At 37.3% G+C, this 21,376-nt stretch overlaps 1 protein-coding gene across 3 annotated transcripts in view; it reads right to left on the bottom strand.

The window, feature by feature from the left end:
• Positions 1-21,376, bottom strand: part of LOC139948215 (ATP-binding cassette sub-family A member 2-like) — a 113,878-nt gene that overhangs the window by 20,553 nt on the left and 71,949 nt on the right. The window contains exons 1-19 of one of the 3 annotated variants that reach the window (XM_071946293.1): positions 20,648-21,047; positions 18,410-18,614; positions 17,714-17,807; positions 17,109-17,220; positions 11,014-11,171; positions 10,131-10,252; positions 9,365-9,667; positions 8,884-8,982; positions 8,545-8,652; positions 8,163-8,225; positions 7,684-7,872; positions 7,114-7,243; positions 6,056-6,303; positions 5,234-5,362; positions 3,029-3,299; positions 2,496-2,775; positions 1,816-1,930; positions 1,271-1,461; positions 379-532 (exon numbers count right to left, since the gene is read on the bottom strand). In XM_071946293.1, coding sequence (XP_071802394.1) covers positions 379-532; positions 1,271-1,461; positions 1,816-1,930; positions 2,496-2,775; positions 3,029-3,299; positions 5,234-5,362; positions 6,056-6,303; positions 7,114-7,243; positions 7,684-7,872; positions 8,163-8,225; positions 8,545-8,652; positions 8,884-8,982; positions 9,365-9,667; positions 10,131-10,252; positions 11,014-11,171; positions 17,109-17,220; positions 17,714-17,807; positions 18,410-18,475 — 2,832 coding nt within the window. In that variant the 5' untranslated portion in view covers positions 18,476-18,614; positions 20,648-21,047. Of the gene's footprint in view, positions 1-378; positions 533-1,270; positions 1,462-1,815; positions 1,931-2,495; positions 2,776-3,028; positions 3,300-5,233; positions 5,363-6,055; positions 6,304-7,113; positions 7,244-7,683; positions 7,873-8,162; positions 8,226-8,544; positions 8,653-8,883; positions 8,983-9,364; positions 9,668-10,130; positions 10,253-11,013; positions 11,172-17,108; positions 17,221-17,713; positions 17,808-18,409; positions 18,615-20,647; positions 21,048-21,376 lie in introns of those variants that run through there. The other 2 variants (XM_071946295.1, XM_071946294.1) reach the window with 2 other exon arrangements.

Here is a 21,376-nt window from a genome sequence, read left to right as displayed (position 1 = left end):
CGTCGACAATCTTATGCTTACCAGAATGAATGAACTCCAAACAATGGGAGAACATAGAAAAGTCCTCTATTTACTGGTTCAACAAATGTGTGCCCTTATACACACACCAACTTAATACAGAGTACTTTTAACGATGGAACAATGCTACCCACAAGTTTGTCTTTGTTCTAGTGCTATCCCACTGAGAATTTCTTCAGAACATTAGCAGGACCCAACATACAGAATCCGTAAGGGTGTTTGAGCAACGCAAATAATATAATAATGATATCATTTAAAACAAAACACCAAATTAAGAAAATGCGGCATATTAAAAATGTTCTTTTTCACACAAACTGTAAACAGCGACATGAAACTTGTTCAATATTAATCCCAACTCACCACACAGGTCTTGAGGGTGCTGGATATATCAACGTACGCCAAGCTCTCCTCTCTAATAGCGATATATAGACAGGGTACATAGCTAGTGAAGTAGATGATACCTGCACAAGCTGCAGCTAGCTTGGCTTTAGAGAACAATACACTCACAAGGAAACTGCACAATGGAGAGAATAAGAGAACAATCTTGTTTAGGTTCATACATCCACATCAAGCCTGGAGGACATGACCACGGTAGAGAGAAGAAGAGAACAATCTTGTTTAGGTTCATACATCCACATCAAGCCTGGAGGACATGACCACGGTAGAGAGAATAAGAGGACAATCTTGTTTAGGTTCATACATCCACATCAAGCCTGGAGGACATGACCACGGTAGAGAGAAGAAGAGAACAATCTTGTTTAGGTTAATATATCCACATCAAGCCTGGAGGACATGACCACGGTAGAGAGAATAAGAGAACAATCTTGTTTAGGTTAATATATCCACATCAAGCCTGGAGGACATGACCACGGTAGAGAGAAGAAGAGGACAATCTTGTTTAGGTTCATATATCCACATCAAGCCTGGAGGACATGACCACGGTAGACATGGTCTCACGAGGCCTGGTCTCAGCTTTGTTGCCATTTTAAATGTTTCCCATAGACTTTAAGATTTTTTCAGTGCAACTGCCCTTTAAGAAATAAAAAATGATCTTGCCAGCCCTGTATCGACCCTGCAAGTTTGTAAATGGCCGTTTGAGACCAAGTCACCGTTATTGTTTTCAATGTTCCAACTTGTTTATGAATAAGAAATTTACTTGAGGATTCGATCTGAACCAGTTAAATCCTATGTCATGTATGTTGCTGATGGAGTAAACTTCTATTTGGTAGATTCTGATCCAATTTATACGTACCAGAAGCAAATGGTTGCCATGGCAAAGACAGTCATTGTTAGCCAGATGATGAATGGGTTGCTATGAACGAGGATATTACTGATGTGTAAGATGCAGACGAGACCACCGATGGTAACAGACATCTGAGTGAAGCCAACGATGAACCAAGCTACCCAGTGGACAGCATTGCTAAGACCCATCATCTTCATCACCTATTAAGATCCAAGACAAACTCAAAGTCAAGTTCCCTGTATTTACAATGCATATAAGAGTCTAACTTATATCAAGGGGCTCAGACTACTTTCCTTTCCTGCCTCACTCTGGGTTCCATTGAGTTTAATGATAGACAAACAAAAGATGGCACAATCCAAATAAAAGTTGGGCCGGTGGCTGTTGCTCGTGTTTCAGTCCCTACCTGACTACCATGGATTTTCCCCATTTGGGGTTTTCCAGCCACATCTTAAACTGAGCATTTCTTTTTGTTTCATATCACAGTATTATTGGTGCATTAGCTGTTGGATATGTAAATAAATAAATAAATAAATAAAATAAATAACTTCACGTACCTCTTTAAGTCTGGCCTCCTTCTCGTAGACGATACTCTGAGTAAACATAGCTACGTAGTACACCCAGGATACGATTAACATCATCGGCATTATGTGCTCAATAATAAACATAAAACTGTCAAGAAAATCAATCCACATCAATCAACAAATAAAAAACAATCCTAGATAAATAATCAAACACAACTGTGGCATGTCCGGGCCGAGTGGCTAAGAGCATCAATTTCAAGCTCTGGTGTTTCTAATCAGCAGAGTGTGGGTTCAAGTCCCACTTGTGGCTCTTGCTTCGTTAAGCAAGTTACGCCAATGTTTGTGTGTGTCATACAGTGACTTAACTACAAGAGTTTTATGGGCTACCAGTGGCTGCAGTCACTGCATGAGAGAAGCACTGTCAGCTAAAAGAGCGATTGAGCTTCCAATCTCTCCAAGGACAAACTGCAATAACACAACTGATTAGCACAATATTGACAGCATAAGTATAAAGCAAAATAAATGGATTTTGCAACCCACCCTCTTCAGGACAACAGCAATGCTTTTAGGAGAGTACAACAACTCAAGGCTCAAGATGGGGGTTTCTGGGGTCTCTCTTTTCTCCTATGTTTTCTGTGTTTTTTAGTAAGAACTGTCAAGTTTAAAAATGTTGGTTGCCTAACTGAATAAAAAAGAGAGAAAGTTGTACTCACTTGTCTCTGATATAACACGGGTATGGAAACTCCTGGACATAGTTGCCTGGTTCCACCACTCTACGTCCGACCCATTTATTCACAATGGCCCTCTCAATGATATCTTGTATCCACACAAAGCCAAATGTGTAGTACCCCAACGTTGATCTATGATTCGAGCCGGGAGCCCAGAATCGTCGACGAATCAGATCGCTACGATCAGTGAATGAGGCGTTCTGGCGGATCTTGTAGACAATGTGGGGAGGTAACTTACCCTCATCATCCACTTCAAACACAAGACCTTTGAAAAGAGGAAACAATTTAATTTCCAAGTATGAAAAATCTCAACACTTTACTGTAAACTTTACAAAAATGTTTTCGGCAAAATAGAACCCCTTCCTTGGAAGTATGAAAGAGACCGAGGCTCTACAAAGGTATTTATCTCAATGTTTTTAGCAACTGCGTCCTTACTATCGCCAAACGAAATAAGAAACAAGACATTATTTTATACAATAAGAAAGGAATGTTAACAAGCAAAGACAATGAGTACTTACTAGCAAAGACAGTTACATTTTCTTCCAGTGCATCGTTCAAGATGTACTCTATCAACGACTCTTCATCAGCGAACGCCTGATAGATATTGAAGTCAACCGAGCCAGCTAGATTCAGCCATCCACACGCAGCGTTATCAATGACGTCAAGATGCTGCTCTATACTTGTAACGTTAATGTAGGAATCATTGATCAGGAGCTCTGCTAGGTCAGATGAGGTTACCATGGTGATGTTCTGAAGGAGCATGGGATGACTGGAGAAATCTTGCTCCATCTGGAGAATATGAAACCAATATCCATTTTATCAAACAACATTTGACTAATAAAACTACAGGATGTGATAGGATGCGTAGCAGTGGCTTTCTTGGAGACTAAAAAAAAAAATATATATATATATATATATATATATTAATGAACCTATCTGCCCACTTTTTATTTTAAAGAAGATGGAATATTAGCCATCCTGAAGAAAACTTTGAAACAAATGGAAAATGTGGTAGATGCTAGATAGCCAAAGTGCACACATATCTGATGTCACTGATTTCTTAAATGGTGGTAGTTGCTAGATGTAGCTAGCCAAAGTGCACATACATTTTTGACAGTCACTGATTCCTTCAATTTTCCTAAGAGTAAGTGTAAAGTTACACCCATCCTTTATGCTTGATGCTTGATGCTGCAAATAAAACATGCCATAGGCTGCAAGAACACTTGCTGTCATGCGTTGCTTAATTGAGACCAAAGTGAATAATTTGAAAATATACAATTTGCATTCTACAAAATTAAGTTGCACTGACATGCTTTCCACATAACACTGCCGTAAAGTTAAAATACCACGGAGGAAACAACAGCAGGGAACTTGATGATAATTTTCTCAAGAAGGCAGGTATAGGGTTGTGTTACGTTTATTTATTTAAACGGTTAAATGGAACTTGTGTCTACCGTTTAGCATTTAACTCTCTGCTTCAACAATTTGTAAATGCATTTCAGCATTTCAGTTAATGATTAAACGGTTAAACAGATGTTAAACGACAGATAAATGGTTAAACGGTTAAATTTCCAAACCTTATGCATGTCTTGTAGTTAAAACACTTTTACCGGACAACAAATACTTTTAACAGGACCAAGTAAAAAAAATTATCTTTTTCATATTGTGCTGAACTCATAAAAGAAAGTTTTGACTTGAAAGAAAAAGTATAGATTAGTTTGCCTTCAAAGTATGAGTTTGGAAAAACACTGGACTGCAGGACTTGTTCAGTTGTGATGTAACTGGCTCAATGCCTAAATAACTAGACTGGCCAGTGGTCCAGAGAGTGTTTAGAGAACTAGTATGGTTCTGTACTGAAGCAACTTTGTCACTAGCTTCTTCCATATTTCATTTGCACAAAAGTTTCACAGCCAATTTCTCATGTTTGCATAACATTTCACCACTGAAGGGGAAACAATGTGTTCTGCACACATACAATCATAGATAAGAGAGAGATTGAGCAATCAGAGGATAAAAAAAGGTAAAGGTGAAAAACCATTATTATATATCATTAGAGGAGACATCATAGAAATAGCATTTCAAGAACTGAGTAAACAAAAATAGACAATAACTTCACCTGATGGGAACCATTCATACGCTTTACCTGTACAATGTATACATGGGTACAAACAGTCAATGTCATTATACACATTATGTTTTTGTCACACCTACACGTGTTTATCGGTTTGAGGTTCGAATCCCACCTATGGGTATGAACTGCTGATCGTTTAAACACACTGGATATTCACAAATAGGATATTACAAATTCCTACCGGGCCAATGCTCAATTGAAAATGTTGAATACACTGCACTGCTTGACGTATTAATCCAATGTCGAATCGTAGGTTCGAATCCATACTGATCAACAATCACTAACAATCTCTTTTCCTGTCAAATTCAGAACATCCGTTTTGAAAGGTGCAAACATGACTTCAATTCCACTGTGATTTTGTGAAGCACTAAATTTGGCTTGGCACAGATTTATTTTGCTTGCTTTTGCTTAGCAAATAAAAAATTTTAACATAAGAATCAACTACAAATAGTAAACTTGCGGGTAAAAGCATTTGTTAAATCTCTTGAGGAGGCGAGTTGGCTCTTTTTAGTATAATACTGGACCCAGGGCGTCATGCTCAGTGGTAATTTAAAAATTTTAATGTATTGAAGAGCTCTGCAAATGTACTTACTTGTCCAAGCCAGTTGAGTGCGAGCTGGGTGGAGTCCATGTGCATGTAGGTTCGTATCTCCCTAGAGATGTTCCTCCAGAGTCGTGCATAGTTTGTGATATTCTGCATCATGTGGATCATGTCACTCGCCTGGTATAATAACAAGAATCTGTCAACTGATGTTTTCTCTTAAGAGGCAATCGGATATTCATTTCTGTAGACCCCTTGCATAAAATGTTATACGCTTAAACAGCAACCTCATTGGGTCAATTGGCAGAGAGTTACTTGTGTCACGCATGTTTCCATTGTCTGACCTTAAAGATAAACTTTATCAGGGTTATCCCCAGAGTTTCTCAAACTGCAGTGACTCAATTGTTCCACAACATTCTCACGATATCTCGAACTGCAGTGACTCAATTGTTCCACGACATTCACACGATATCTCAAACTGCAGTGACTCAATTGTTCCACGACATTCACACGATATCAGGGTTATCCCCAGAGTTTCTCAAAACTGCAGTGACTCAATTGTTCCACGACATTCTCACGATATCTCATTGATAGGGACCAGGACCCAATATCATAAAGCCTGTAAGCACAACAAAATGCTAAGCACAGGAAAATCTTGCTTAGCAAAAACAGGTTACCAGCCAACATTCCATAAAGTATCCGTTGTTGCACCTGGTGCTCCACTCACTTTTTATTGAGCAAAGAAATTTGCTAAGCAGAATTTTCTGCTGATATGATATTGGCTCCTGAGCATAAGTTTTTCTGCTCGATCCTTAGGGTTCTGTTGCAGACTAGCAAAGCGCAGGTCAACCCGAGGGGTGACTTTAGGCTCACCTTATCAATCAAGTCATTGACATCGGTTGTGTTAGGGGCATAGAAGATCTTAGGATGACTGAAGAGGACATGAAGTAGAAGACCAAGACTCTTCTTCTGATGGTTGTTGAGATGCATAGCTTTAAAATCTCCCTTAGCGAGGGCTTCATCGTTGACCTTTAACCTTTCCCCACACAGACCATACTGCATCTTAGCCCATAGCTTGTAAAGCTGCCCAAGTTTCTGGGATTTCTCATCTGTGGGGTTTTCTGTAAATCGTTGAATACGGAAATGTTTCTTTTATGATTACATTGGCTTGATTTAATTATTTAAACTGAAAAGAATATGCACATCATCTATAATGTTGGTATAATATCATATATCAGTTGTTACCCTCTTTGCATCAATAAAAGTTACAGCTTGATGTTTGAACTGCTATTCTAATGACTGCTATGCTAATGACTGCTACGCTAATGACTGCTATGCTAAAGACTGCTATTCTAATGACTGCTATGCTAATGACTGCTATGCTAATGACCCTGTTTTAAAACAGCTTCTGCTAAAGGCTTTATTTAAAAAACAAATGTTACCACAACGCTTATTCTCTTTGAAACAATATTTTAAGTAACAAAACAGCGCTTAAAAAACTTCTGTATCATATAACTTTCATAGAACGTTGGGCAACTTGGACTTGGCTTCAATTGTCCCTACTGACTCATGGGCCCACTCTCATAGAAAGTTGGGCAACTTGGACTTGGCTTCAATTGTCCCTACTGACTCATGGGCCCACTCTCATAGAAAGTTGGGCAACTTGGACTTGACTTCAATTGTCCCTACTGACTCATGGGCCCACTCTCATAGAAAGTTGGGCAACTTGGACTTGGCTTCAATTGTCCCTACTGACTCATGGGCCCACTTTCATAGAAAGTTGGGCAACTTGGACTTGGCTTCAATTGTCCCTACTGACTCATGGGCCCACTCTCATAGAAAGTTTGGCAACTTGGACTTGACTTCAATTGTCCCTACTGACTCATGGGCCCACTTTCATAGAAAGTTGGGCAACTTGGACTGTTACTAACCTGGTTTTCTTTCCTCCGAATCTTCAAGATCAATCCATGGTTCAGGTTTGAATGTTGATGAACTCATTCTAGGTGTTGTTGAATTGTACATATCATCATCGAACAAGCCAGAAGAGTTTGTGTCAGCATCCTGGATGGGGAATAATTATTTTGTTTTATTATTAGCATCAATCTGAAAGAGCCCATACCAGTACCAATCCTCCAGAGAAATCCTTCTGTGTAATGCAAGATGCAGCTACAACTCTTGTTTCTTTTTTCGTTTGTCAGAATCAAAATAAAACCAACACATAAGTTAACAAAATCCTGACAACAAAATGGTATTTTCGTTGTTTTTACAAAAAACACAAAGGTGAAATTGTCCTTCAAAATGATTATTTGTTTTGGCTGTTGAAGGTTGGCTGGTAAAGAAACTCATACAAATTTCTGACTTAACTCAGCCTATCATTATTCAATTGAGTCATAAATACTTTTGACTTTATTAAAATCCAATTATTATTCAGTAGGATCATGAATATTTATGAGTTTACTCGCCCAATCAGTGCGGTCATGAATATTAATGAGTTAACTCACCCAATCATTGTCATGGGTTGTCTGAGTAGAGGTGGATGATTTCATGGCTGAAGTGTAATCGGTTGTTGATGCGGGTGGGGTTTCTATCGTGGTTGGGAGGGAGTCCTCAGGACAGCTATCTCCAGGCAGGTCCAGCGCAAAGTTATAAAGATCCTTCAACGTTTCTTGGAATTTTGCAAACTTATGAAGCTACAAGAAGACAAATGTATACAATAATAATAGTTAAATTTCGATTTTGTCACTTGATATTTGTTCATCGTAAACTAAAAAAAAACAATGAAACTTGTCCATCCCACACTCCGAAAATTCTATAAGAATACTTTTAAACAACAGAGATGTAGACACATGCCTTATTGGACAAAGAGGCCAAGAATTGTCAATTGTCCAATAATGATCCATACTGGACTCCAATTTCAAAATCAGGCGTGTGTGTTTGTTTGTGGATACAACCCCTTTAACCTTCATTAACAATATCTTACCTCTGTTATAACAGCTAGTGCTTTAACTCTAGTCTCGAAAAGGTCATCACTCGTTATATTTAGCTGTAATTAAATGAAGCAATACATGTTGATCTGTTTAACATATGAACTGTTGAGTCAAACTTCCTATCTCAACTCCCACTCATATTAAAGGGGATTGTTACCTTTGGATTAAGCGCTTTGAGCTATTAAAAAAAACATTTTTATTTTGAATTACTGCGGTAAGAAACATCAATAAAGTCTATTGACTCTTATATAAATCCCTTGAAACTCTCTGGCTTTTGTTTTATTTCATTTTTCTGTGCATAGCAACAATTGTTCAACACATCTTGGTAAAGAAAATATGACCCTGGTCATTTTGCTATTGACACGACTGATGTACCTTTTCCAGCAGGGCATCAGAGTCCAACTGCTCCTTTAAGACCTCTGATAACTGCTCAAACACAATGGGAGCATCTTGCCTGTTACACAGATCGTTCATGACGTGGCCCTGAAAAAGAGAAGAAAACCATTTAAAGGGGCACTGAAGATCTTTATTCTATGTAAGCACATTAACTCTTGTTTTAGGAAGCGAAGTTAAAAGCATTTATTTTTTGAGGCCAGATTATCTCTCTAATGCAAGTAGATAATGAAAGTAGCATTAAGTAAATGGTGGCATACAAACAATTAAGAGTTTTTAGTTTAATATAAATAAAAACACACCTAGTTGTTTTTGACTTACTGAGTTGTTTAATTGTCCAGTATCTGTGTCATAGAGTGCTGTGATTGTGTCTTTATTGCACATGACGTCCTGTAGCTCTGCAGGACCAAGCAATACCCTCTGCAATAGAGAAGTCAAGGTATAAGACTGTGCAAGGGTAGCAACATTTGAGATTTATAAAGAAAAACATATAAAAAAAAAAAAAAAAATTGTAAAAGACCCTTGTGGCTTTGGCACTTGGTGCATGGTCTCCCCTTCCAGTCGCTTCAGATTGCGGCTCTATGGAGCTGTCCAAGACAAAAAAGCTTGGACTAGAGACAAACATTCTGCTAATCAGACTTGTTCAGCCTAACAAATTCCAACATTTTAAGTTACTCATATCCTTGGAAAAAAAACAGTTTGGTCAATGTAACGAGAATCATCAATAAATTTGCCTGTAACATTTTTCACCATGTATGTAAAAGATAAGTAATCTGGAACTTGAAGAAAACATAAACTATACCTTGTACTGTTTAGTTAGCTGCATGGCAACATCAGGATTTGTGCCGTTAAGTGACGGACCAAAACCTGGATCCTGCTGCAGCTTGGTGAGGAGACCCACTGGTTGCAGAGTCAGTAAACCCAGCAATCCATCAAAGCTATACAGCTTATCATTCGGCAGTCGTTTGAAGACTGCCCCACAACACTGGCTCTTCAGTCGATGGTTAAGGAATGTCTTAAAGTCAGTGATGTTGTAAGACATCAAGGTGGCATTGAGGGGAGTTGGTGTATCCTCAGGGTGGTAGCCATACAGCAAGTTGAAGAGCTAAGGGTTTTAGTTTGCAACAAAGACAAATTATTTCTCTGGGGCTAATCTACATTTTGTAAGATTTTCATGTATTTTCTTTGAGAAGTTGCCAGGCATAGGGCCGTAAACAACAAGCCGCTTTGAAGGCAATGGCTTAAAAGCCAGAAAGGATATAACAGAAAAGGAAATCACAAAGTAGTAATACATGTATGACCATCAGTGTTGTAGCCCAATGGGCATGTCAGGCGGGCCTACCCAGCACTAACCCTTGAACTAACTTACGACACCCACAGCAATTACCAAGGTGCCCTGTGCTTTTGCTGTGGTGCCCTTTACAAAGTTCCAATACAAATTAACATTTTCCTCATAGAGGCGCCCCTAACTGGAGACATATGTCTGTGCCCCTTCAAGAGAGAAGTTCAAGACCTGTTAAAAAACAATTGAGTAGAGAAGGGATTTGAAACTGCAACTTTGGATTTACCTCCGTCACATTGAGATTTTTGTCCAGAATTTGTCGAGCATCTGATCTTGGTATACTGAGATTACGGACAAAGTAGGATTCCAGATCGCTTGCATTCTTCAGAATATCACCCAAACTAAAGTCTGCAAAACAACAAATAAACCAACAAAAATATGAATTTATCAAACTGAAATATGAAAATCAAAAGCTTAGAAAAAAACAAATTTACACATGGTAATTTTTTTTTCTCCGGACAATAATAGGGCGTACTGTATTCAGGCATGATACAATACACAATGAATAGAGTGGTGTTTCTCCTATACCTACAATGTTGGCTCTACTTTAAAGTCAACTGTACATAGATGACTATCAGGTTGCCCTCTCAATTGTCAATTATAATGGGATTGGCCTTTCATTATTTATCTTTGTTTTATTAAAAAAAATATCAACCAGTTATTGGTTGTCTTTGGCTTAAATTTGGCTTGGTTGTCTTTGTTCTGAATTTGTGAATAATTCTCCTTTTTCACCAATATGGAAATACATGTTGATTTTTAAAACTTTGAATTTAATTTGAACAATTCATATATTTAAAAATATAAATCTGTAACAAGAACTTGGTTCCTTGTAGGTCAATTTCACAACACAAGAGACGTACAACCTTTACAGTCCCAACTGAAACACAAACCAAAATATCATGTCTCGCTGAGTATACAAACGCCATGACCAAAACCTGAATCTATACTCTAACAACAACACCCTAGTACTCCAGTCCGATGCAGAAGTTAATGAATCACACTTACATTTGTTTGTGAAGGATTTATTATTAGCCAACTATGTAACCTGTTCTTCTTGTTCTAGCATATAGAATAGAATCAACGCCTAGAATCCACTAGATTGAACAAACCTTGGGCATCTACAAAGTGTTGCTCTATGGACCTATCATCTCCTATGAGTTGATGGAAGGCGTCCAGTTCTACAGCTATGTGCTCCAATGAGAACTCGTCATTGAAGAGGTTATTCTCTTTCACTACTTTGTCAAGTTGGTTTAGGAAATCTTCAACCCTGACGAAAAAGAAAAACATAAAAACATTATTTTGCATTTTTCATTCAAAATAATTCACAACCATTTCAAGGTATATACTGGATTGGTAAAGTTGACATAACACTCACATACACTGACATTACTTTTACATGATCAACCAACAAGGGGAAAATAAAGGCACAGAAGGAAGAATGAACAAATTGGCAGATAAAGCCGACGTTTTACCTCGTTATATATTGGTATTTAATAATTTGTAACTATTGTTTATAGCTGGTCTGATTTTTATTGTCTCTCTTGTATCTTGGTATAATGTAACTTTATTTAAATTGTAAACTGCATTTATAGGTCTTTGTGATCTAGCAGATACTGTTGTACTATTATCAATATTATTATCAGACATGTTATTTGGTCCTTGGACAAAAAAAGAGGGAACAATTTATTGAAAACAAGGGCTGACCTGGTCGACTTTCCATGTTATTTAAAATCACAAGGGCAAAAACAAATTGGAAACAAGACTTAACTACAGAAAGAATATCCCAATCTGTATTAAATCCTCCAAAAAACAACAATCCCTTTAAGTTGCTGTGCACAGCTGTAGTCATGGAAACATAATTATCCAAAACGCAGGGACAGAGTCTACTGTTAAACCCATGTCAAAAAATCCACAAAATGAAAATGAAATAAAACCACTCTAGTCTCCATCTAGCTTAAATGTCTGATGCATTAATAAAGGCAGTAAAAGTGTCAATCACACATTCCGTAAACAAGGTCTGGATTTGACTGTTCCCATTGAATCCCATGAGTGATTCTTAAATTTGAATAAATATCCATTTGTACTGCAAAGCCAATGGATAAATACATAGAGTGGCAGACAGACTATAGCCAGGATTTGGTAAAAAAAAAACGATTTGGTAAAAGGGTATTCAAATTTTCTTTACCCTTTTTGATTTAATATTCGGTGATTTTAGTATTTTGGTGTTTAATGTTTGACAGTGTCAACAGTTATTTTTTTTTTTACTTTTATTATTCCTTCATTTTTGTATACATTTTAATGTGTGTTGCATTTAAGGTATGTTTAAATTGTCTTTTTATATGTAGCTTAAGTATAAATATATATATTTTTTTACATGCGCATTGATGCTGATGCTTATGCGCTTTATAAATGGTGGCTATTATTATTATGATTATTATTAAAATAAAAAACTGGGTGTTAAAATTGTCCACTTACAATACATTTTATGTCTCAACGACAGATAAAACCTGGGGTGTTTAAACTTAAAAGAACAGCCCTTCTATCTTATAGAAAGATATATTACCAAATTGGCTAATAACTAATAGTTATTTTTGTTTACAGAATATCCTTCTATTGTATCAACATAAACAGACAGGTCTGCATGAACTTTGAGAACCCTCAAGTGTGATAGAAGGGCTATCAACATTAATAACTGTGTCTTATTACTAATATTGTTGATATTTTTTTAAATAATATGTGACCATCTGCATTTTTTCACTTAACAACAAGATTTTTATCAGATTGTTTTAAAAAGTCAACATGATTTTGTATTAATTATTGAAGATATTGCATTGTTGAGGATGTATTATTCAATTGAAAAATACAAGACTGCTGGACTTGTCGCATTGTGACTTATCGCCAACGCTGAAATGACTGGCCTAAAGCCTGCATCCCAGTGTATAAAGTTCAAACCCTACATGTGTGTGTCTAGCAAACAAGAGGATAGCAGTAAATTTACTCCAGACTAAACAAATAATGACATAGTTTCTCTTTAAATTCTCTTTACCGGTAAATGGATTCTGTGTGTGCACGCAATCATGGTGCAGTTACATACGCATTTGGTGAAAATTCGAGACCAATTTGAATTTGTACGACCAACTGTTGTTGCACTGTTAATCAAAACCAAAATTAAAAAGTCTGTTTACAAAACAACCAGATGTGGCTAATTTTAATGATTTTTGTCACAATTTTTCAGTAGCAAACTAGCAATTGACAATGACTGAGGGAAATAATGCGCAACATAAACTAATCTGTCGTCGATTTCACAAAACTGTTCCTAACTTAAGACTTAGGAAGAGTCCCAACCCTGCACTGTAGCATGCAGACCTTAAGATTAATCCTAAGTTACGACGAGTTACTTGTCCTAACTCGAGATAAGACGAGTCCTAACTCTTTGTGAAATCGACCCCTGGTGTTTTTTTATTTCAGACATTACATGTATTGCAAGAGAATGTTTTCATGTGGAAGATTACATGTTATTCTTTCAAGAATATGACATTCAAAATGAAATTCTCTTCTCATTATTTCCACTACATTACATATTCTGACAGCCCAGAGAGCTTGTTCATTCCATGTAGCTGCAGCTGAAATGTGGAAAAGCATCTAAGGTTGCTAAGGGGGCAGTCATGGTTGATTGATTCAAGTATCGCATACTAACTCATCTGTCTACAGTTTATGAGTTCATTTTAGTTTTGTCAGTATTTTTATGTGAAGCTTGCTGTATTTTCCGATCCCCTAATTTTCCCATCTCTTTTTTTTCTAGTCCTAAAAAAGGTGCATTAGGGACTTAGAGGAACAATATTTGGAGACAAATTTATTGACATATTTTTTTCTGATTTCTAATTGAAAGGGGCACATCAGACAAAATAACTCTGTAGGATACTTACTACCATATTACCATACCTTAGGCTTTCAATAAAAATTACTATATTAAATGTCTTGTCTGGATAGTCATTAACAAAGAATCTTGCCCAAATTAAACATTCAGACAAATAAAGACATGTTAGTATGATGACAATGACACTACAGTGAAAAGAAGCCAAAATAAGGTTTTCATCATCATTTCAACATGTGTTTATTTATTCACTGTATTCAGTCAACCATTACACTTGATGTCTATTTCAAGCTCCAATGCTTAATATTCAAGGCTACTCCAATGAAGCTAGACAGTCGGATCGCTCTGTGATTGCCAGCAATATTCACAACTCACAAGCTTGCTGAAGATTTGCAGACTTTTTTAAACAGGGCTTGAAATTTAGACAGGAGTGTAGGTTTGAGGGTGAGGCCAGTGATTTTAGCACAAGGCAAGTGAACTCACGGCCAGACATGTAGCAATGTTGTGTTCTTCAATTCAATATCTTTATATTAATTTACAAAATTATGTTAAAATGTTGTATTTGAGTCTGATAATATTCTGTTGAGAATCCAGGTGCACTTTATGACAAATGAAAATAGTTCATTTGCAATAACTGTGTTCTTAGCTTGACTAGAGGTTTTTTCATAAGTGGCACTAAATGGAGCAGAAACTTTCACATGTGACTTTGACTGTACTTTTCTTGAGAATTTTGCCTATAAATCAGCATAATAAACTGAAGAAAAAAACCATTCTATGATGCTACCTTTAACATGGATTATAGAGTTTGTTTCCCAGAGATGAATTTCTTCCTAATCATGCATGGAGGTTGAGGTTTTGACCCCTTAGATTGGTTGAAACTGTGGGAGAGCTACATGTAGGTATGACTGAAGGGACACACTCAGCAACAAACAAACTGTTCTTAGTCCCCTGAGAATACCCCTAATCCATAGGTCTAGACTACACTTTTTTAGTTAAAACAATTAAACTTTTTAAACTTGAATGCAAGCAGTAACAAGATTAATCTTAGTTGTGTTGTGGGTAAGTATTCTTCAATACCCAACAGAATTGAACAGAATTTATCAGATTTAAAGTCAGCAGTTGAACAAAAATACTTAACTGCTGGACTTGTAAAGTCTATGAGTTAAAACTGGTCCAATGCTAAAACCACTGGCCTCAGGCTTGGGGACCAGTGTAAATTTTGAGCCCTGACTGCATAGTATGTATTCATGTTACCATCTTGTATTGTACAATGTATGCTATGGCTAGCAAATGTAATGCATCTTCTCTGAAGGAACTGTAGGGCATGTAATGGCAAATGTAATGCATCTACTACAGCCTACAACGCACATTATTGCAGAGTTTCAGGCATGTTTACATACGTACACAGTTTGTAAGCAGAGACCTACAGATTATTTGCACAGTAACTGTACATGTAGGTCCAAAATAACAACCACATTGGTACTTGGCCTTGTGTGTATGCATCTGACTTGTGTACTATCAATATGCAATGTATGGTCTACAAATGTAGCTCTCTCTCTCTCAATATGCACAATAAATTTTCCTGGATTGACACATGACATTTAAAAGAGGCATATGGGACATGTTTTGCAGTTTGGGGTTGGGTGGGGGGGGGGTTCCAGCTGTCCAAGAGATGTTGATAGAATCATTATGGAAACAGAATTGTTTAACTGCAGTGTGGAATGTATTTATTTTTAAGGACACTGTCATGAATGGAATTCAACATGGCTGTTGAAACAAGTGTAGTTATCGTTGTACTTTTTGCTATACCAGAGCTGCCAACATAATTTGACAAGGAGGTAAATAACAGCGGGTCTGCCTACATTAAACATGTAACCATTCCACACACATCATCTGTGAGGTTTTTACTAAGCAGAAAATGTCTGAGGAAAATGAGTTTAACTAGGACCTAATTTAAATTACGCTCCACTCTGAAACTTTTGTTATGATTATTTTCTTTCTCTGACCAACCTCTTTTCTCATTGTTATAATGGCATTCACCTTGAGAGCCTGTTTTAGGGAATTGAGAAGGAAGCCACTCCCCCCCCCCCAAGACAGAAACAAAACCAACACAATATGTATGGGAGGGAGTATAACATCATGTTTCGCTGGCTCTAGATTTTGCAGAGTTGTCTGACAGTATTGATTTTAATTTATTTCTATTTGACACAAAATAATGTACAGATGTGTATATTTATTCTATTTTCTTGAAAGAGTGAGCAGTTAAATATTTCAAAAGCTACATGTGGTTTGTGAGATTTTCTTCTCCTACTTTTGAACACTTTGACAGTTTGAATGCATTGTATTTTCAGTCCCCTTCATAGTTGTAGAAAACATGAAACCAAGAAGGTCTTGAAGGATATTCATTGTTGTCTGATTGTTAGGCTTTCAGACCAAAAACAACACATACCATGAAATGTAATCGCGGACATTTCTGACAGAACAATGAAACTTGACCTCTGAATATTGAAGCTACAAGGTCAACATGATAAGATAAGACACATCAATAGATCCTTTTAATGGTGTTCTAGGCTCTGTCAGACATCTTTCTTGCCTCAATAAACCCTCATGTGTGGGTTAAAGTTGAAAACATCATGGGCAGAAAAAAAATTCTGAAACATGTTCTGCTTAATAACAAAAAACACAGTCACAGTATGCTAGTTTGACTATAACAAAAGATCACAAACCTCAGAAAAGTACTGAGTCTGCTTTAATATAGATCAGTTTCAGAGCAAAAACCAATGCAAACTTAACCTTTATTAAACAGCAAAAGTGTTCTGTGCTCCACTACTATTTGACTTGTGTGCTTATACATGAAGCAAATCTATGGAATTCTGACCCTGTGGATTTGATTAATGGGCCTACAAGCCCCAGTCCTTCTAAATCCTTCACTCCATAATGGGCCTACAAGCCCCAGTCCTTCTAAATCCTTCACTCCATAATGGGCCTACAAGCCACAGTCCTTCTAAATCCTTCACTCCATAATGGGCCTACAAGCCCCAGTCCTTCTAAATCCTTCACTTCATGACAATTGAATAGAAGAAATTGTGACTGTAAGGGTCAATGAACTACTTGGACCATTTGGTCACAACTAAACTAAACAGACAAATTTGAATCTGCAAGTTAAGGAGTGGAATGAAACCAAACCAAAATATTATACTGATGAATTAACGCTAGTCAAGGCTATGCATAATTAACATTTTGTTAACCCTCCATTTTGATTTGTAAAAGGCAAATTTAGGGGTCACTACTTGTAGAGATTGTTTTTTGATAGAAAGTGGAGGTTCTTACCCAGAGTTTGGATGGTTAGGGAATCCAAATGGGTCCCTTTCATACGACGGACAGAACGTCTGTAGAACAGGAATGATTCCAGAGGATGGTAGTGGCATCGCTGAGAAGTAGGCTGGAGGGAGGGGGGAGAATACAAAATCAGATTGATACCTGAAAGCAAAAATCTCATTGCACAGTGGGAAAAATAACAACAACAACAAACCAACAACAACAGGGGAAAATGTCACAGAAAAGCTCAAATAAAGCTTAGATTCAACAAGGAAAACTTGGCAGGATTTAAGCCCACAACCTCTGAATTTAATAACCGGCACTCTACCAGTAATTGAGCCATCTAACCCTACTGTCGGTGGTTTCCCTACACTGCCAATATCTTGGAAAGGGGGTGCCAGGCAGAACCGTTAGCTCCCGGGCCCGTGTAGCCAGGGATCACACCCAAGTTTAAAATACAACCTTGGAAGCAGCAGGAAAGAGATCACCTTTTAAAGGGGATGCGTACATTTAAAACATAACCTAGGGCTCCCCCTTAATACTAGCCATGTAGTTCCTGGACATTGTTACCATTTATAATGTGGGTCAGGGATTTGGTGTCAAAGGTCATGACTTACTTTGACCCACAGGTTTTGATGGCTGCTTCCTTCTAATGAAGAGGAGTATAACAAACAGCACCAACGGGATCAGGGTTTCAAATATCGTTGTCACCTGGAATAAATATCAGAAGTGTACATGTTATGGGTATTTTGATTATTTGGGTAAAACTCAAGCCAACATGGTCGCAAAATCTATGAGTTAGGCCCTATCTGAATTGGGGACTACACCTATATGGCTACAAATGCCTGATTACAAGGCCATCCAGCAGCCCTAGTCGTATAACACCAATTCGAACAATTCTTGTGCCTTTTCTTAACATTTTGCAGCCCTATGATTGAAACAGAAATTCCATGAAAACAGGCAATAATCAGCGCTGTGCATTTTGGTCCAGCAAAGGTAATTTCACAAAGAGCTAATTTCATGTTAAGTGTGAATCAATCTTAACTGCAAAGCAAAGTGTGACGTGTCACAATACAAATCACTACCAGTAGTATGGCAATACCACAACTCATCTTAAAATGAACTGTGTTACAGTGCTTGTGAAATAAATCGAGCCAAGTTCTTTGTTTTAGAATCTTACAGAGAATAAAAATAAAAAGGCATAGGGGGCCTAAGGAAGTGGATATTAGGTCTTTGCCGGAGAAAGCCTATCCAGCCAAATATAATACTTCACAAACAAGAGCGTGGGGAAACAACAGAATGCGTTAACTTACAGGACTTCTCTTCTTCAACACGAAGTTCTTCCACAGAAGAACTTGTAGCTGATGAAAGAACTTCATGATGTTGATCTGCCTCAGACAGTGCTGCCGAAATCCAGCTCTTTATATGCGTATCCTAAAACTACTCAGCATAACTGTTTAACGTTGTTCGAGACTAGGCATTGCATATTCACACACTTTTACTTTCACTGATGACAACCTGAAGGACAAAAATGGAAGTAAAAAATAGACAAATGACTATGGTAGCTGCCATTGCTGTAAGTGGAATAATTCAATTGTAGTCTTACTTGTTTAAAATTATATTAAATTAATGTCAACAATCATGACTCATGTCATCACGTAGATTTATCTGGATCTGAATAATTATACTCCACTAACTAAATAAAGCGGATACCCTCATCACTTGTCTTTAGGGTTTATATATATATGAAGACCTACGTCTACAACCATGACGACAAGTACAACAAATTGTCCATGATGTTTTATGAATTATGAGAACGGTTTTGGGGTTAATAAAATGTTTGTTTGGGGGTAGACCTAGTAACTGGGGTGCTGTACTCCTGTTTTTCGAAATTTTGACATTCTCGGTCTTACTGTACGACTGAGAATGTCACAAAATTTCGAAAAAAGTGTACAGTGCCCCAGTTACTGGGTCTAGTTTTTGGGGCACTATTTACGGGCTGGGGGGGGGGGGGGGGCCGGGTAGATTGTCAAATTGGGGTGCCCGGAAACTCTCCATGGAAAAAGCAGGCTGAATCTCAATATCATGAATTGATAAAGGAGAAGTCAACCATCATCCATGTCAACATGATCAAGTCGTAGACAACTGTCTGCTGTTTAATTGTCACACTCACAGTCACACTGTGACTGTGAGCATGGTGAGTGTGACACACACAGGACAGCCCACTTCAATTCAATTCAATTCAATTATTTATTTCGTTTGTCTACCTCCATGGTTTGTCGATGTTATCATCCATGATGTTGTCATCCAATGTTATTATCATGGAGATGTTTGTTGGTTGTGAATGTCTAGTCTCATCAAAGCCGCCTCAACGACTGACTGACTGTGGTATCGTAGGAGGTCCTGTTTTCGCGGTGTCCCTATTATCGTTGCAAATCTTTTACCTCTCTGTGCGCGATGTAAACAGTCCCAAGATAAAAATTGTGTGGTTTTATATGCCAAGCAAAGAGTCTCCTCTTCTTTGACAAAAACTTAGAAACATGTAAGGCTCCACTGGTCATTTGCACATGTAAATGCAAAAAGTTTGGTATTTTAGGCATTTCTACAAGGTACAAAAATATGTCATAATGTTGAGGCCATATAAAAATATTTGCCCACCGAAAAAGTTTCATCAAACGCTATTTCAATTCACAATTCATGATGATCAAAATCATGTGACAGAATGTTTTGCTGAGCATTCTTGAAAAAAAATACCGAGGCTTAAAGAACCCATGTGCCTTATATCATTTTCTAATATTTTTGGAGATTTTTATTTTGTAACCCTCGTATCAATACTATTATTTATATCAAAATTTAAACATCAGCTTGTTGATTCAATTATCACTGTTTATGTATATACTTTATTATAAATATTAAGAAAAAAAATAGAACAAAAATAAATAGAAATCAGATTTTGAAGCCAGTAATTATTCACACTTTTTATATTTTTTTTATTTTTTTTTATTTTGTGCAAGTTACCATGGTAATTTAAAAAATTTAATAAAAAAATATTTTGAATAAAATGAAGGCAACTGCTGGCTATACAGTCATACACAGAGTCTCAAAGAACACTTGTAGTCACTGCAAATGTTTCTTCCATGTACGGCTTCACCGGGAAACCATACTTTCTCGTTTGCCGTGAAAACAGGAAAAACTCAAAACAAATGGGGCCAGTTGAAGTCATCCAAGATCGGTGTGTGGTGTGAACATTTCAATGTCCATCAAGTTTTAATACATGTTTGCATACTTCGTATTAACAAATGAAGATAATTAGGGCATCGGTTGATATAAGGCATCATTATTTTTTTCCCAATTCAAAGAAAAAGGCATAATAGCGTGATAACTGGTAAGCAGAGGATACGTGTGTGTACTCACTCTCAGTTGAAATGTTTGCTCTGGTTTTTTGTTTGTTTTTTTGACAAGATTGAGGTTGAGAAGAAGAAAACTCGATCAAATTTTCACTATTTACAAAAGTATTTACCTGAGTTTATTATAATATGATTGTAACCTACCTTTGTGTTGCATAGAATCCGGCGTCTTGGCTTCAATTGATCAGATCTTAAACCATTTTAAAGTTAAAACTTGGACATAATTTTCTTGTTTGACAACACACGTCTACTTCCCTACCTTGACGTTTGTCGTTTGTGCATGTTGTTGTGTGTGTGTGTGTGCGGGGACCACACAAGTCAATGTGCCTTTTAGTAATTTGCTCAATCTGAAGATTGGGCGCGATTTTGATCATTCTGCATATTGAGCGCTCAATTCAGCAAATTTGAGTTGAGCAGAAAACGATGCTGCTCAAGTTTAAAAGTTCACTCTAAGTTTTTGGAAATAACATTCAGAAACTAAATATAATATTATTTTATTTTATTTGTCTAGGAAATGTCGAACCCCCACCCCCCAAGCTCCCCCACGGGGGGCGCAGGCAGCACCCAGGAAAATAAACAAGGATACACTAAAAGTACAATGGATCATGGGGGATTTATATTCCTCTGTGACAAGTGCATCATCTTGTCTATGTCTAGCGCCCTCAGTTGGCAGCTCCTGCACGAAAACCCCATCATCCCAAACCGCATAAATTGACCACCGCCTTCAAGTTCATTGTCTCAGCTTCTTTGATTCAAACTTGAGCCTCTTTTGTACTTTTTCTGTATATAATTTTACACATGATTATATATGGCGCTATGTGGGCCAACATTTAAAAGCTTATTCCCCTTCCAAGTGTCCTGGCCTTCCCCCTT

Source organism: Asterias amurensis, chromosome 15 (assembly GCF_032118995.1).
Source record: "Asterias amurensis chromosome 15, ASM3211899v1".
Taxonomy (NCBI): Eukaryota; Metazoa; Echinodermata; class Asteroidea; order Forcipulatida; family Asteriidae; genus Asterias; species Asterias amurensis.
The sequence above is the reverse complement of the archived record's forward strand: the minus strand, read 5'-3'. Positions and strand labels throughout refer to the sequence as shown.